Consider the following 17,314-nt stretch of genomic DNA (forward strand, 5'->3'; position numbering starts at 1 on the left):
CATCCTTATTTCCTTCCCCCTTGTGTAGCTTTTCCATTACAGCGGACTTCTTGCTATGATCCTCAATGTGTTTTACTAGACCTTGTATTTTTTCTTGATTATTTAATTTACTTATGGATGAAAAGATATCAAATGATTCACTCCCAATTTGACATTGGTCAAGAATGTATTTGCGGCCCAGGACATGGACGCCTTCTACAACACCTGCCCCTGGATTATATTAGGGCCAGATTCAACCCAAGTATATGTATATAATTGTGTGGGGTTTTTTTTTTAAAAAAAAACTTTATTAAAATGTTTTGGATACAGACAAACCGTCTCTGCAAACATGTTCCTCATTTCCAGAAATTGGAAGTTAAAACATTTTGCTAACAGAATGATGTTTACTCTAGTTTCCAATCTGTAACCCGGTTCCTAAGGAATATATTAAACTTTATAGCCAGACATTGCAAGGAGACATGTCCAAAGACAGAACACAGCAGGCAAAAAACAGATCAGAGCCATACACAACCGGTTTCTCCAGTGGCTGAGATACCACTTTCATAGAAGTTGCTCCTTTGGCCACCGTCTTATAGCTCTGCTTACCAGGGCCTTCTTTTTTTAAGCATGTAGTTGGAGATAAAGGTTATCACATCTCATGTTGATCCAAGGTGAGCCATCCCTCCGTATCCCTTGATTGAGAGAATTACAGATGTTCAATGGAGCAGATGCTACATTATTCGCACCCAATCAAGGTTTTTTGTTTTTTGTGGACTCATGTACACTTAAGAGTTTTCCACATCTCCTTGGCACCATATTCACAGGCACTTTGGCCTAGGAAATATTCACAAATCATCGAAAATCTTCTTACATAAAACCCAAAGGTTTTACAAACCACAAATTGAACTCAACAATGATGCTGTAAGTAATTGTTTTGATGAAGATATTGCAAACAGTTCAAGAATAACCACATCAGAAAAGAGCCTGGTTAATTATAATGGACTCTTCCCCAATTGTCCCTTTCAGGAACTGGCTACTCTGTCATAGCTCTTCCAATGGAATTATGAGACTGAAATTACCTCTGGAATTGCAAACTGGACTCTTTTCGACCTGCAGAGTTTTAAGATGCTTCATATTTGTAAAAATAGTCAGCCCTTTTTGCAGGCAGGGAAGTAAAGTATTTATCCTGATGTCGCATTACATACTTCAGAAGTCTCCATGAGTTTTTACCTGAAACTAGTAATTTTAGGTAAAGACCAATGCATTCTGACCTGCCGATGCACTGGGTGAAACTGACAATTTAGAGGTTATTAAAACAGATGTCCAAAATTACAGGAGGATTTCTGGGATATCCAACTGTTAATGATTCACTTTTCCCCCCTCTCAAAGTTGATGCTAGGATAAAAGACACTCAACCATAACTAGCATTTAATTCAGAGAGTGGGGGGGACTGGCTCCATTATAACTGGCGAACTTCAACTCTGGCTCAGGAATTCTGGAAGTCGAAGTCCACCAGTCATAAAAGGACCACAGTTTCCCAGCCCTGATTTAAGTGAACACACCCATACCCATATAGTGTTATCCTTCCCTGGAGTTAAATGCCTATAGTGTACCGCCATTTTGCAATTCATGTTTTGCAATGGGAGTCAGAAAGCCAGTCTCTTCAGACATGGGGTCCCCTGCATTCACCAAAGCAAGTCTGTCCACAAGCACTAAATAGTTTTAATTAAAAGCATCTTCACGCTTCCAGCCAAGAAGAAGAATGCCTGTTTTAAGTGGAAATGAAGACGTCTAGGCAAGTAATGAAAATTCAAACACAAGCTCTGTTGAGTGTAAAAGAAACAGGGTTAGTTTACAGTAACAGCATTTGATACGCACTTGTTGGAACAATTTAATGCTACAATAACCACCCCCCCACCCCCAAAAAAATTCATGATTTCTACAGTGTTTTTTTTTGTTTTGTTGTTTTGCAGTTGCCTGCAATGTAGAACATCGTGTATTGTTAGGTCCAAGACAAACTTTCTGCTGGTGCTGCAGAGGAGGAGGAAGAAGAAGAAGAAAAAAACTGCCATTAAGGAAAGTGATCGTAACTTTTAGAGGTGGGGCAAATAAAGGGGGTCAACCACATTTCAGACTCCTGCACATGACAAGGAAGGCTAAATAAGTGTGCCTCTGCGTGTACTCCATCCCCCTCCCACCCCCCAACTAAATTCCCTGTAAGTTAAAGAAAAATATCATTGCACAAGTCAGTCCCAATAGCACCATCTTCATGATTGAGCAGTGTGACAGCGCAACCACCTTACAGGGCTTTGAAAGCCGTCTCTCTCTCTCTCTGTTTGCTAAAGATTTTGAATATCATGATAGCTGGTTCGGTCATTTGGGAACAGCCTAAATACCATTAAATAGATATTTTTTTTCTTTAAAAAAAAAAATCCTAACAGACTCTGGCCTGAACAGGATGAATGCTAAACTTAAGAAAAATCTAAAGGGACGCCATTTACACCAAACACTTCCTTTAAAAAATATAGTTGCTTTCTTTGAAATCAATTGGCCACAGTGGTGAGACATGTCCTCTTTTCCAGCCACAAAGAGTGCCGCGCACAGAGCTTGGCATTCCAGCTCGCTCATCCCATTTGTAAGTGAAAGCCAGGGTTTCCATAGGAATCCACGGCCACTGGAAGTGACAACCTGCACCAGTGTACAGAATGTTATCTCCCAGACACAGGGAAAAGAATTGTGTCACCACTGTGATGTAGGGTAACTGAAGAAAGGAGTCTCTTGGTCGTTGCCAGTATGCAGATGGAGAGTCTTCCATGTTCTAATAGAAAAGCCCATAAGGAATTTGTGAACAGGATCAGTCCAGGAATAGATCTGTCTCTCCAGTATCAGTCAATGTACTGTGACAGCCAACGAAAACCTTCACCGTAGCCTTGCCTCTTCAGTATACTGCACATGAACACTTCCATAGGACGCGTGTTCAGGTCCTTCAATGGCACATTCCCCTAGAGAATTAAACAGAAATTCATTCAAAAAGGAGTCCATTGCGGAACCTTTTACCTGCACTGGCAGAAATTCTGGGCATTCAATCCCAGATACCAGGACAAACACAGCTTTGTTATAAACACGGTCATATCTGATTTTAGAGCTGCAAGGTAATTTTTTAAATTTAATTTCTAAAAAAAAAAAGATATAAAAAAAGACAGAAAAAAATAGGAAAATAGAGATGGACAAATTGCAAGGGTTAAAGGGACAAAGAAAATGAAAATGAGTAACTTCGGATTTTCTTTGATAGAGTTGCAAATATAAAATACATATAAGCTTCTAATTTGAAATTCAGCAATATATTTCTATAATCATGAACAATACGAATTGTCAAAGCCTACAATCTAGCATTTCTTTCGGTTCCAAGCAAAAAGTTGAAAGATTGTTCTTGATTATGTGGCCTGGCATATCAGTTTTTGATACTGATCCAAGAGCTACAATGAAACTGTAAGATTGCCCAAAAACATTTAGAACTGTGCATCTGAAGGAAAGGTGGTGGGGAGGGGGGGGAGAGAAAGCTGTTGGGCAACCTTTACCTCATGTCCCCTGAGGTTATGCAGTCTCTAGACATTTTAAGACTAAAGCTTGCTTCAAAAAAAGAAAAGAAACCTTTGTGTAGTTTAATTTTTTTTTTGAATGGTAAATCACACTGCTTTATTCTGGCAGGAAAGGGATACCACAAATAATCTATTTAAGCCTACAGTAAAGGGCATATGCAACAATTTTTTCCTTATCTATCATCTAAGGATACTCTTATGCTTCCCAAGACAATCTCTAAACAGGATGAAAAAATACTAATCAGACACCAAAAATGGTGATATTAAAAAAACAGCGTGAGAATATTTTAGTTCCCAGGTTAACACTGGAGGCTAAATTAATTGAAGTCTTTACAAAAGAAACTACAAGTATAAAACTGATTATGCCCAACGGGTGTTGGTCAATATATCCTTCCTAATTCTGTTGTATTATTGGTGCTGTTGTCCACAATCAGTTTAGTTGTCTTGTATCCATTTAAACACCAATATATTTGTCACACCTAACTGCACTTGATTCTAATTTAAATTCTCCACACACCAACATACAATCACAAAGTTAACAATTCAGGCTTCCAAGGAAGTGTACTCTGATTTATAAAAACTAAATTATGTTCATTAACTAACCATACAAAACATTCTTTTGTAAACATACAGAAGTATAAAATTAGGCTATTCTACATTAATCTAATAAATTCATTTGTACCATACTTGGATCTAATAAAAATTGTTACTTGTGTTCCTGTGGTATTTTAAGAGCCAACATTAGAAAGTTGATATACGATAGTATTCAGAAAAATATATTTCAAAAAATAAGGTATATTAATTTTAGAACCAAGCTTTGATTCCTTACCTTTCCTGTTGTCTGTCCGTAAAGACCAAAAATCTCTCTCAGCTTCTCCTCACTGATAGCTTCTGGTCGGTCAATCTTGTTACCCAAGATAAGAATTGGCACATTGGATATTGTCTCATCAGTCATTAGTGCCTAAGGGAAAAAAGGGGGGAAATGTGCAACTATGTAACCATAGAAGGCGACTAATAATTTTAAGTAGGAATACCAAACCCAATTTCAGAAAATGCTACTAATAGACAATAGATACATACATATTATTTCATTAATTGTATTTGGAATATTTTAAGTCACAACATGACCTCGTAAATCTAAATATCATAGTGATGGCGTGTAACTTACAATTCAAATTTATGAAACACATTCCAAATTATGTACAAGTACTGCTTTATATTTAAAAGATTTTTTTAAAATTCCACCTTTATTATTTTTATAAATAACTCAAGGTGACAAACATAACTAATATATTATCCTCCTATTTTCCTCATCACAACCCTGTGAGATGAGTTGGGCTGACAGAGTGAGACTGCTGCAAACTCACCCAGCTGGCTTTCATACCAAATTCATACTAGTATTTAGCTTCCTTTTTGCTCATAGGTGCACATTTTAAATTAACTTGTTGTCCAAGAGAGAAAAGGGATATATCAATACAACTAGTACAAGTGCATTCAAAGGAAAAAGTTACTCACATTGAGCTCCACTTTAGATTCCAAAAGACGAGAGTGATCTGCACAATCCACTAAAAAGACAATCCCATTAATTGCTGGGAAATAATTCTTCCAGACACGCCGCGCTTTAAGGGAAACAAAAGCACTTGTGAAAATATAGCACCAACATCAATAAAGGGATGGAAAATGTATTTTGAGCCTCCTTAGCTATCTTCCATGTTCAGCTTGATATCACAATTCAACCTATATTGCACTGAGTCTTCTACTAATTAAGTTAGGTGGTTTGACGTGTGTGCTTAACACAGTACTTGAGGATTTTGCATACAGGTAGTCCTCAACATACGGCCACAATTGAGCCAAAGTGAGAAATTTGTTAAGTGAATTTTGCTCCATTTTACGTCTTTTGTCACCCACATTGTTAAGTGAATCACTGCAGTTTTTAAATTAGTAACACAGTTGTGAAGTGAATCTGGTTTCCCCATTGACTTTGCTTGTCAGAAGGTCGCAAAAGTGGATCTCATGACTCCGGGATGCTGCAACTGTCATAAATGTGAGTCAGTTGTTAAGCATCCGAATGAATATCATGTGACCCTGGGGATGCTGCAATGGTCGTAAGTGTGAAAAATGGTCATCAGTCACTTTTTTCGGTGCCGTTATAACTTTGAACGGTCACTAAATGAACTGTTGTTAAATCGAGGACTACCTGCACTTGTGTGCACTTATTTTACCTTAAAGCCAATATTTAGCAATATATTGTCATGACTTCCTCTGCTGTAAGAGGAAGACAACCTATTTGTGACCTTCATGAATGTGAGAATAAATATGGGCAACACAGACATTAATGTACCTGAATGGCATCTCCATTAGTAGAACATTTTATCTGCTTAAAGGACACTTTCTCTCAGATTATACAATACAATACAGTAGCAGAGTTGGAAAGGACCTTGGAGGTCTTCTAGTCCAGCCCCCTGCCTAGGCAGGAAAACCTATACCATTTCAGAAAAATGGTTGTCCAACATCTTCTTAACTTCTGGAGGCAAGCTGTTCCACTGATTAATTGTTCTAACTGTCAGGAAATTTCTCCTCAGTTCTAAGTTGCTTCTCTCCTTGATTAGTTTCCACCCATTGCTTCTCCTTCTGCCCTCAGGTGCTTTGGAGAATAGTTTGACTCCCTCTTCTTTGTTTAGCCAGGAATAAGAGAATAACAAAATAACAAGCATCACTACTGATTACCTTGCTCGTGGCCACCAAGATCAAAAGTGGTGAAAGTCATTCCTGCAATTGTTAATTCTTCTGATGCTAGAGAAGACAGAAGTGTTTTATAGCCTTTAGCAGTGGATATGGTCTTTAAAATGTCAATTACCATAAGGCATAAACTATTCAAGATACGTTAAGATCAGCCTTCCCCAACCTAATGCCCTTCAGAAATATTCATACAAGTAAAGAACTTGAGAGATTTAAATAACCAGTGAATCCAACATCTGCATAGTGCAAGAATAAACTTAGAGCACCCTCAATGAATGTCTATTTAACGTCTGATTGAAAACACCCAGCTTAAACGATTTCATAGCTTACTTTGATAACAGACTCCATATAGATATTGCATATTTTTAGGCAACCCCAAAATTCCAAGCTTCCCGATAAAAATGATGCTGATTAGGGATTAAAACACGATACTTCCATAAACAATAGAAGGAAGAAAGAGGCATAAGATCTTAAAATAGATGTAGGTTAATTTGACAGGTTAGATGTTGGAAAGTAATTCCTATAATTCAATCACTTCTGCTAGGACAGATGGGAACTGAAGTTCATCAACCTCTGGAAGGCACATATTGCCCTTCAGCTACTTGCAATTCCTCCTAACTCATGAACTGAATCAGGTAATATTTGTATTTAATATAACACACTGAATCATAATCTTGAGCCTAATCTCTTTTTTCCTTTCCAAGTAATAAATCTCACAAAAGATATTGGGATTAGGAACAAGCTTGTCATTTTCAAACAATTAAGCCCAAACATGAAGCAACTTTTTTTTCTAAGTATACTAATCTTCAACATTATCATACAATTATGTTCTAAAATGACATCAATATACAATTCCGTAACTATATGGTGCTTACTTGGATATAATGTGGGAACATGTTGACCCAATCGGTCATCCTTTAGCATGTGAAGAAGAGTAGTTTTGCCTGCATTATCCAAACCCAAGAAAACTAATTTTCCAGACTTCTTATACAATCCTGTGGAAAAAAGCATGTATGAAATAAAATGAAGTCTTTATTGGATTAAGCCTATTGAGCATTCTTATTCCCCAAAGTGAACAGAGAGTGCAATTTACATGACTCCCACAGCAGGTATTCGGCAGGGAAGGGAAAATGTGGGGAAATTGTGGATGGAAGTATGTGTGCTGCAGTGGATACTGGCAATGAAGGAAATGTATTAGGAAGGACCCAGTAGGCACAAAGGTTATGCCATGATGCTTTGGCATCAGGAGGGTGAGAGAAAAGGCACAGGGAAGATCAAGTTAGTAAGTCAGTCAGTGGGATATATTCCACTGGCAGCTACTAGGGGGGATGGTGTTGCTGTTATTGTATTTTAGATTACACATCCCAAATGAATTTTCTATCACCCCTAACATTGATATTTTAGGCTTCATTTCTGCCCCTTTGTGTCTGAATCAAAATGGTTTAGTAAAATTTATGATATGCACTATTTTGGGGAGAGGGGAGGATTGAAATATTTCCACATTATATGTAACACTAAGCTAAAGTCCCCTATATTTCTAGAAGGATGCAAATATAAAAGCAAAGTAGACTGATTTTAAAATTTTAACTTCCCAATTTTCTATCTGAAAAGATAAAACTGGCACCTGGCCACACAAAATTAAGATTTTGTCTGGAGGGATTATTGCCTTTTGCTATAGCAATCTAAAAATCCCCTCATTTTTAAGTTAATAAATAAGCCCCGGAAAATTATTCATTGATAAACATTTAAAGTCTTACCTAGGAACTGCAGCACACTGCTGAAGCCATTATAGATCCATTCAAACAAGAATGACATAATGGAAGAATTATGTACCTGGAAAAAAATAGGCATATTTAATTAAATGTCTTAATGCAATAAGGAAACATTATTCACATGTGAACTAGGAACCAGTAGAAATTCTATATTCAAGTCCTGATAATAAATATTGCAACTCACTTCTGAAGTTAGCAGGAACAAATCACACTTACAAAATAGCTTCAGTGTCATTCTATGCAGTATCAACAGGATTGTGATTCCTAACCTCGGATGAACAGAAATCAAGTTCTATTCTGAACCGAGGAAGGACAGAATTGGCAAAAGATAGAGCGATAATCTTAGCTATGACCTTTTAATAGAAGATCACACTGTTTGTGCTGCCACCAGTGCACTTGGCTGACAATATGGTAGTCAAGCAAGAACTCAGTGGCAGTTCCTAATTATGAACCTGTTTCTCCGTGACATGTTCCGGTAGCCCTCACATGGTTTTCTTTAAAAAAAAAAACAACCCTGAAAAACAAATTGCTCCCACAAACATTAGAAGGATAACAAATTGCCTAGGGTGATATAATAGTGACTTTAAAAATAGATTTAATATTAATATATTATTTCTAAGAAGTTTTCTGCTTTATTTTTTTCAAGGTTGGTTTACTGCTCTTTCATAAACTATGCTAGGCTTCTTTGGAATGAAAAGTAGTATAGAAAAATTTAAAAAATCTACAATAACTTCTTAAATCTGTCAGAGCATGATTTGATTAAAATGAAAGGTGCTGGGAAGATTAGCACAAAGCCTAGATATTTCATTATTATTCGCTTGCTATATTCTCTACATTTTGAATTCTAAATAAAATTCTCACCACCTTTGATAAGGCATGTAATTGCTTTAATATAATTGTCCAAATCAATCCCAGGCTTAATCCAGCTCCCAAAATGATTTCTCCAGTTAAAACACTATTTTGAAAGACACTAAATAGTTAAATAACATAGTTCTTAGCAGGGAATTTTTGTTTTCAATTAAGAAACTGACACTGCTAAATAATTAAATTTCTAAATGACTTTAAGAGTTAACCGTACTTGATTAGATGGCCTAAGAGAGAACCTTTGTTTTTAGAAATGATATTGCACACTTCTAAGAAAGGTCTCAAATGAACCATTCTTAATTTGCACTAATGAAAGAAACGGCATTCTTCTCTTTTCACCAGATTGGGGGTGGACTTATTCCACCAAAGATCAATTGAGTATTGGGCAGGCACACAACAAATACAGTGTTTCCAATCACTGACAGCTAAACAGAAGAGAGCTGTTTTAATAGAGAAGAATACATTGCAATGGCACTGCATTAAGGGGACACTTTCAGGGTAAAACCAAAATCAAGGACTTAAAAAAGCAACCAATCTTACTTCAGTTACATGATCGTGTGAAGTACATAACCTGGTCAACAACTACCGCAGTTGCATAACACAGAGGGTGGCAGCAAGTAAACTGATGCTTCCAAAATCTACCTACCCAATAATTGCTGGATCCCAAAACAAGGAAAGGCCTTATTGGACTATTGGCTTTTGGAGCCCCCTATCCCACCCCCAGGGGCGCAGTGGCTAAGATGCTGAGCCTGTCGATCAGAAAGGTCGGCAGTTTGAATCCCTAGTGTCGTGTAATGTCGCAGCTTCTGCCAACCTTGCAGTTCGAAAGCAGGTAAAAATGCAAGTAGAAAAATTGGGACCACCTTTGGTGGGAAGGTAACAGCGCTCCGTGCTTTAGTCATGCCGGCCACATGACCATGGAGACGACTTCGGACAGCGCTGGCTCTTTGGCTTTGAAAAGGAGATGAGCACGAACCCCCAGAATCAGGAACGACTAGCACATATGTGCCAGGGGAACCTTTACCTTTAGCCTACCCCCAGCTTGCAATAATATTCAAGCATCAGCATCTTTTATTTCTATTTATTTCATTACGTGGTTTGCTTTTTATTATTAGAGCCTATCCCCTCCAGCAGAATACAAAAAAATAAATGCTAAGGTTAAAAAAATCATAAAAAACATTTTAAAAAAAGACAAAACTAAGCAGCCCGGATTGAAAACAGCCATTAAAAGCGGCACATCAGCACTCACCCCCCCCCCGAATTTTATATTTTGGAAATCATAATTATTGTACGCCTTGGGGGGGTTCCCAGCATACGGGGGGGGGGAATTCACCCTCGATCTTGCCGGTTCCTACACAAAGCGAAACATCCCCGAAAGAGAAACCCTACAAAAGCGAGAAACGAGGTACCGAGACCCCCCCCCCATTTAGCCGCAGGAGAGCGGAGCCCCAAATCAGGCACAGGAAGGGGGAGGAGAAACCCACCCTAAGCCCAGTTTCCCACCTCTTCAGGGGGATCGGATCAGCACCCAGCCACCCGAGGGGGGCGACGGGGAGCCGAAATACAATCCGCCAAGGGCTCCGGGATGGCCTCGGGAATCTCCGGCGGGTCCCAAGAAAGAGCCGAGAGAGCCGAAGGCAAGTGTTTAGAAGAAGAACGGGAGAAACCATCGGCTGAGAGAAAAGGGGGGGCTCCCCACCCTCATTTCGCCTGCGTGTCACTTGCTCGCCTTCCGCCCGCCCCCCCCCGCTCGGTTTTTTTTAACCCGCCCACCGGCCGGCTCAGGCCGAAAACCCATCGGCCGTGGTCTCTCCCTCACCTTCCTCTCAGGCAAGCAGCGGCTCCTTTCGCCAAGGCGGATAAAGCTTTTCACGACAGCGGCGGCAGCAACGACTCCCCTTTTCTCTTTCTCGCTCTCTCTCGCGTCCCGGCGAAGCCTCCTGTCGTTCTCGCTCTCTCACACACTCCCTCCCTCCCCAAGCCGCCACCTCCACGCCGGAAATACGTAGCATCTCCTCCTTCGGCGGTGACGGTGTTCGGCGGGCAGCTTCCGGTTGGGAAGAGAGAGCGCCGGCGACGGGCTCCTGCCACGCGCTAGGTTTCGGCCTCCAGGCGCGTGACGGGGAGCGCAAGCCACGCCCCCCTCTGACTCACCAGGCTTTCCGAAGAGGCCGCTTGGTTCCCGGGGTTGGATGGACGTGATTGGTTGGCTCTTTTGACGTCATGGGGGAGGAATTTTTCTGTCTTTTGGAGGGAATTCTGAGCTGAGGGATGTACAGTTTTGAAACGGGCGGGGAATTTTTCTTTTGGGACCAAAGAAAAAGAGGGATAACTAAGGGGAACAAAACCCCAACCACTTCATCTTCTAAAATTTCCCAACAAAAAATGGTTGTTTTAATTGTAATATCTCCGCAAGAAGACTAAAGTCAATTTCTCCATCACTATGCTACTGAGCGAATGTTTTTTGTTTACGCCGTTTATACAAATAAAATAAATAACGTGTAATTCAAATAAAATAAATAAACTTATATGTGTAATTTAAATAAAATTATGACTAAAATTAAATTAAGAAATAGACACAAACACACACATATATCCACACATATATATCCTTTTATGAGAGCATTTGCACTAACGACAAATTCCTTGTGTGTCCAGTCACACTTGGCCGATAAAAAATTCTATTCCATTCCTATTCCCATTCTATTCCATTCCTATTCCCATTCTATTCCATTCCTATTCCCATTCCCATTCTATTCCATTCTTATTCCTATTCTATTCTATTCCATACCTATTCCCATCCCATTCCCATCCCCATTCTATTCTATTCCATTCTTATTCCTATTCTATTCTATTCTTTTATTCCATACCTATTCCCATTCCATTCCTATTCCTATTCCTGTTCCCATTCCACTCCCAATCCATTGCATTGCATTGCATTGCATTGCATTGCATTGCATTGCATTCCATTCTATTCTATTCTATTCTATTCTATTCTATTCTATTCTATTCTATTCTATGGAATTGAAGTACATAGGTAATCCTCAATTCTCCTACCATCAGGTAGGAGATATAGAAGCATAGCCAGCCAAACAAATAGGCTAAAAATAGCTTTTATCCATGGGCTGTCAAGACTCTTAAATGCAATATAACACCACAATCAGCTAATGTGATAGACTTGCAGTACCAGAGTAGCATGCAACATGTAAATACCAGTGTAATATAATAGTATAGTGTACATACGTGTGTGTGTGTAATAATCGTATGTATGTATGTATGTATGTATGTATGTACTGTATGTACTGTAGGTATGTGGATATGTGTGTTAGTTTATTTCTTATTGGGTTTAGGGATTTCTTTTACTTATTGATTTATTGATATGTATTCTGTGGTCTTGGGTGGGCTGCATCAAGGGAGGCTCATTCAATTTCATTGTACACATGTTGTGCATTGACAATAAAGGTTTGATTTGATTTTATGACCTATTGGTTAATGAGTGAAATTACAGTAGGCTCAGAACAGTTGGGACACTTTTGGCTTCTTTAATTACGCACAAACACACACAAACACACTGATGGCAACTGCTTGCCTTTATGACTGGTTGTAATGTCCTAAGGGTCACATGACTGCGATTTGTGACTCTTTTTGCCAGTTTCTGGCAAAAGCATCCATGGGTGCAGTGTTTGCTTAATGACCACTTAATACCTGCCGGAAAAAACGTTGCAAAATCAGAACTGCTTATATAGGTGCCTTGATCTATGACTAAATCTGGTCCCGATTGCAGTTGTAAGTCAATGACTACATGTATTTGGAGTGCAGTGTGTAAAGTTGGATCTAATACTGATGTAGGAAGTTAGCACCTTCCTAGAAATATTCTAGGAAATATTATAAAGGCAGAATATTATATTTTCCCTAAAGGAGAAACGTATTTCTAAATACATAAACTCAGAGCCTCAGCTCCCTGCCCCCCAGCAGATATTTTCTTCCTTTCTAAATTCTTCCTCTCTTGGGTAAGATGTCTCTCCTCATAGGTATACATAGATAATGATCTATGTACCTTTAATGATGTAGGTACCTATCTACCTTTCTGGCTTGGGTTCTGTTTGGGCAAGGCATACTGAGCTGAGATCTGTTTGCAGTTATGGTAAACAAGGCAACCAGCTAAAATAAACACCAATGGACTGGAAAATGGACTGTGGCCAAACCTTGCAAAACCCCAGCAGTTCAACGGTTTGAAAGGTCCAATACTAGTCCACTTTCAACCTAGAAGCTATGGAAGCTTATAGGGACAGTTAATTTGTCTCAGCCCAATCTATCGCTCGGGTTGTTGTGGGGAAAAAATGACAGGGAGAGCTCGGTCTTTAACTTCCAGTTTCTGGAGGAAACGTGGGATATATATTTAATAAATCAATCAATAAAGGAAATCTAGTTTTCAAGTGGTTTATGATCCACTGGAACGAATAAAAATAAACTGATTGGTTTCCCAAAAGCAATAAATATAATATGATCAAACATATAGAATAAATCCTAGAACTATTTAAAAAAAAATTCAGTATTAAAGTATGTTTATTTTTATCCACTAAAGAATGTGTAGCTTTCATGTTAGTTAGAAAAGGGGATTTACACTTGAAGGGTATCAGGAAGTGGGCCTTCTCTGCTTTAGAACCTGCATTATAGAATCTTTTTCCCACCCCAGGAGCGAAGATAATTCGGTCCCTTTCAACATTCCACAAAATCTTCCAAGACCTGTCTCTGCTTTAAAGCCAGGAGTCGCAGGGGACCAGAGATCCTGCAACAGCTCCCTTACAACAACCAATATCCTCTCTGCTTGTGTATTTTTTAAGTTTTTAATGACGGTTTTTATATTTATTGGGTTTTCTTTTTAATTCACTATTGTACATCCCAGAGTTGTTTTTGTAGATGGGCAGGTATATAAATATAAATGACTAATGCTACAAATAGTCCTCAACTTACAACTAGGTACTTAATGACCAATGGATTTCCCCAAGGGTACTTACAACCTGGCTCCAAAGTTACAATGACCAACCCCCCCCCACCCCCCGTGATGTGACTGTTAGATTATTTGATTTCTGGGTTGTCCACAGTATTCTCAGAAGTTGTCGTGTCCCCATCAGAGCTTAAATTTGCTGAGGAAGACAAGCCGGAGTTGGAGCCGAGGGGGCAGCTTCATTGGAATGTGGGGAGGAGGCAGGCCAGAGTCCCTGAGGAGTGGGATGGCTTGCTAGCAGGGAGGAACAGGGCCAGGAGGACCAGCAGGGGGCAGAATGGAAATGAGGAGCTCAGGAGATGAGCAAGAACTGACCCCTCCTGATCCCCAAGCATGAACGGTGGAGAGGCGATGGGAACTGCGCAGACCAACCTGACGACTCGGGAGAGCGCCCCGCCCCTCTTCAGAAGGCGCACCTGGGGTTTGAGACTTAAGGAGACACTGTGGGAAGGGGCGTTTGTCAGGAACAAACACTGAATTCATGGAGTTTTGTGTGCCATTGCCGATGTTTGGCATTTCCTGGACTTCTTGCTTTATTTCTTGGTTCCTGGATTAATTGCCTTGTTCCTTTGCTTCCTGGACTCATTGACTTATTCCCTTGCCCAACTGGATTTCTTACTTTGCAGCCCTTCTATTCACAGGACTTTGCTCGACTACTTGCAGCTAGGGGTTGCTGGAGGTGTGTGTGAGATCACTTTGCTTTAGGACTTGCCATAACGTGGGAGCATTTGGGGAAGTTGGAGCAATGAAGGGAAGATTTTAACTCTCAGCTGACTATGTTGCCTCTGTGCTTGCCAGGGTCATCACCAACAATAAAGTTCAAAAGCACCAATAATCTTCTTATCCTGCTTCTTTAAAGTATTTAAACTTCCGCTTCCATGAAACACCACAGGGAATATTATGGCCTGCACGATTCTGATCTTTGTATGGTCAATATTGAGCAAGTTGCATTTAAAGATCCATTTAAAAGAAGCTTACTCTTGTAATCTCTTTCCCCCCACTTCCTTTAGTGAATGAGAATGTCTTCAAAATAAAATATAGAAGTTAAAAAACTGCACGTAAGAAATCAAGGTCATCCGTTCCATTAAAATATGGTTTTAATGTTTATTGCCATCTTTAATTTCTAAAGAAATAGCTTTATTTTAGGTTGTTGAGAATGTGGTGGCGCAGCAATTTCCACATCGCCTTGATGAATCCGTATATCTAGACCCATGCCAGTCCGGCTTCCGACCCGGGCACAGCACAGAGACAGCCTTGGTCGCGTTGGTTGATGATCTCTGGAGGGCCAGAGATAGGGGTTGTTCCTCTATCCTGGTCCTATTAGACCTCTCAGCGGCTTTTGATACCATCGACCATGGTATCCTATTGCGCCGGCTGGAGGGGATGGGAGTCGGAGGCACCGTTTTATGGTGGTTCGGCTCCTACCTCTCCGGCCGGATGCAATGTGTGTTGACTGGGGGGCAGAGGTCGACCCTGAGGCCACTCTCTTGTGGGGTGCCGCAAGGGTCGGTCCTCTCGCCCCTTTTGTTCAACGCATATGTGAAGCCGCTGGGTGAGATCATCCGTGGCTTTGGGGTTGAGTACCATCTGTACGCTGACGATACTCAGTTGTACATCTCAACCCCAGGCCACCCCAACGAGGCTGTCGATGTGATGTCCCGGTGTTTGGAAGCCGTCGGGGTCTGGATGGGGGACAACAGACTCAAACTCAACCCCTCCAAGACCGAGTGGCTGTGGCTACCGGCACCCCGGTTCAGCCAGTTAACTCCATCACTGGCCCTAGGGGGCGAACAATTGCCCCCTGTGGAACGGGCGCGCAATTTGGGCGTCCTCCTAGATGCCCGGCTGTCAATGGATGACCATGTGGCAGCCGTGGCAAGGGGGGCGTTCCACCAGGTTCGCCTGGTGCACCAATTGCGCCCCCTTCTGGACCGGGATGCCCTACGCACAGTCACTCATGCACTGGTGACGTCTCGCCTGGACTACTGTAACGCTCTCTACATGGGGCTCCCCTTGGGACGCGCCCGAAGACTGCAGCTAGTTCAGAACGCAGCCGCGCAGGTAGTCATGGGGAGTACCAGGTACTCCCATGTAACACCTCTCCTGCGCGAGCTGCACTGGCTGCCTGTGGTCTTTCGGGTGCGTTTCAAGGTTCTGGTTACCATCTTTAAAGCGCTCCATGGCACAGGGCCTAGCTACCTGCGGGATCGCATCCTCCCACACACATCCCTGCGGCCAATTCGCTCTCACAGGGAGGGGCTTCTCCTGGTGCCGTCCACTAGGCAATGCCAACGGGCGACACCGAGGAGTAGGGCCTTCTCTGTGATGGGCCCAACCCTCTGGAATGACCTCCCCCCCGACATTAGAACCACTACTGACCTCCGCTCCTTCCGACAGAAATTGAAGACTCATCTGTTCCGACTGGCGGGTCTGGCATAATTATAACGTTTTCCTCCTGGCATACACACTTTTATTGGTTTTTAGAGGGATTGTCTCTTTTAAATTTAATTTTACAGGATATTGGGATTTTAAATTTTGTATATCCTGATTTATTTATTCAGCTGTACAGTTTGGCATATCTTTTATCCTCCTCACATATCTATTTATTTAATAATTTTAACTTGTTGTATTTTTGCTACGGACTGTACACCGCCCCGAGTCCCTTTTGGGAGAGGGGGCGGTCTATAAGCGCTAATTAATAATAATAATAATAATAATAATAATAATAATAATAATAATAATAATAATAATAATAATAATGTCTTTTAAGATCCTTTTGAGTTTTGTTCGATAGAATAACATTATGAAATTTAGTAGCATCTTTCTTTCTCACCCATGGTCTCAATAAATAATCACACCCTAATCCCAATGAAACTATGCAGGAGTTGCAGAGATTCATTTTATTATTTTTAGGCAAACTCATAGCACGGGTTTGAAAATGCCTCTTATGATGTAAGATGTGGAAACTTAGAATTCAGGGGATATCACAAATAGCTAGCAGAACTAGTTTTTATAGGAAATAATTCACCAGTGCTATACCAGTATCAGCCTAGATCCAGGGTTGGCGATCCACGGCTCTGCAGCCACATGTGACTCTTTCATCCTTCTGCTGCGGCTCCCTGTTGCACAATTTTGAGAGGAACTCCTGGTTTTTTGGGGTGGGGGAAAGCATGGCACGCCAGGAGACTCTATGGTGGGGGAACCCAATTTCCGGTCGGCTTCAGAATTGAACAGGGGGCTTCTGGTTAGGACATTTGTGGCTCTTTTGAGTGTTTAAGTTGCCGACCCCTGGGCTAGGTAATGATTAGAGACCATCAAAGCTATGGAAAATCAAATTCTGAAGCCGGAGTCAG

The 17,314-nt window shown here is 40.8% G+C and overlaps 1 protein-coding gene across 1 annotated transcript; it reads right to left on the reverse strand.

The window, feature by feature from the left end:
- Positions 1 to 263: 263 nt before the first annotated feature.
- On the reverse strand, positions 264 to 10,990 carry SAR1A (secretion associated Ras related GTPase 1A). Its single transcript, XM_081956193.1, has 7 exons — positions 10,773 to 10,990; positions 8,075 to 8,150; positions 7,193 to 7,312; positions 6,306 to 6,371; positions 5,094 to 5,197; positions 4,408 to 4,539; positions 264 to 2,981 (listed from the first exon to the last, which is right to left on the reverse strand). The coding sequence occupies exons 2-7, from the start codon at positions 8,130 to 8,132 to the stop codon at positions 2,865 to 2,867; spliced, it is 597 nt and encodes a 198-aa protein (XP_081812319.1). The 5' UTR covers positions 8,133 to 8,150; positions 10,773 to 10,990; the 3' UTR covers positions 264 to 2,864.
- Positions 10,991 to 17,314: the final 6,324 nt, after the last annotated feature.

The sequence above is a fragment of the Natrix helvetica genome (genome assembly GCF_964273705.1).
Source record: "Natrix helvetica genome assembly, chromosome: 5".
Taxonomy (NCBI): domain Eukaryota; kingdom Metazoa; phylum Chordata; class Lepidosauria; order Squamata; family Natricidae; genus Natrix; species Natrix helvetica.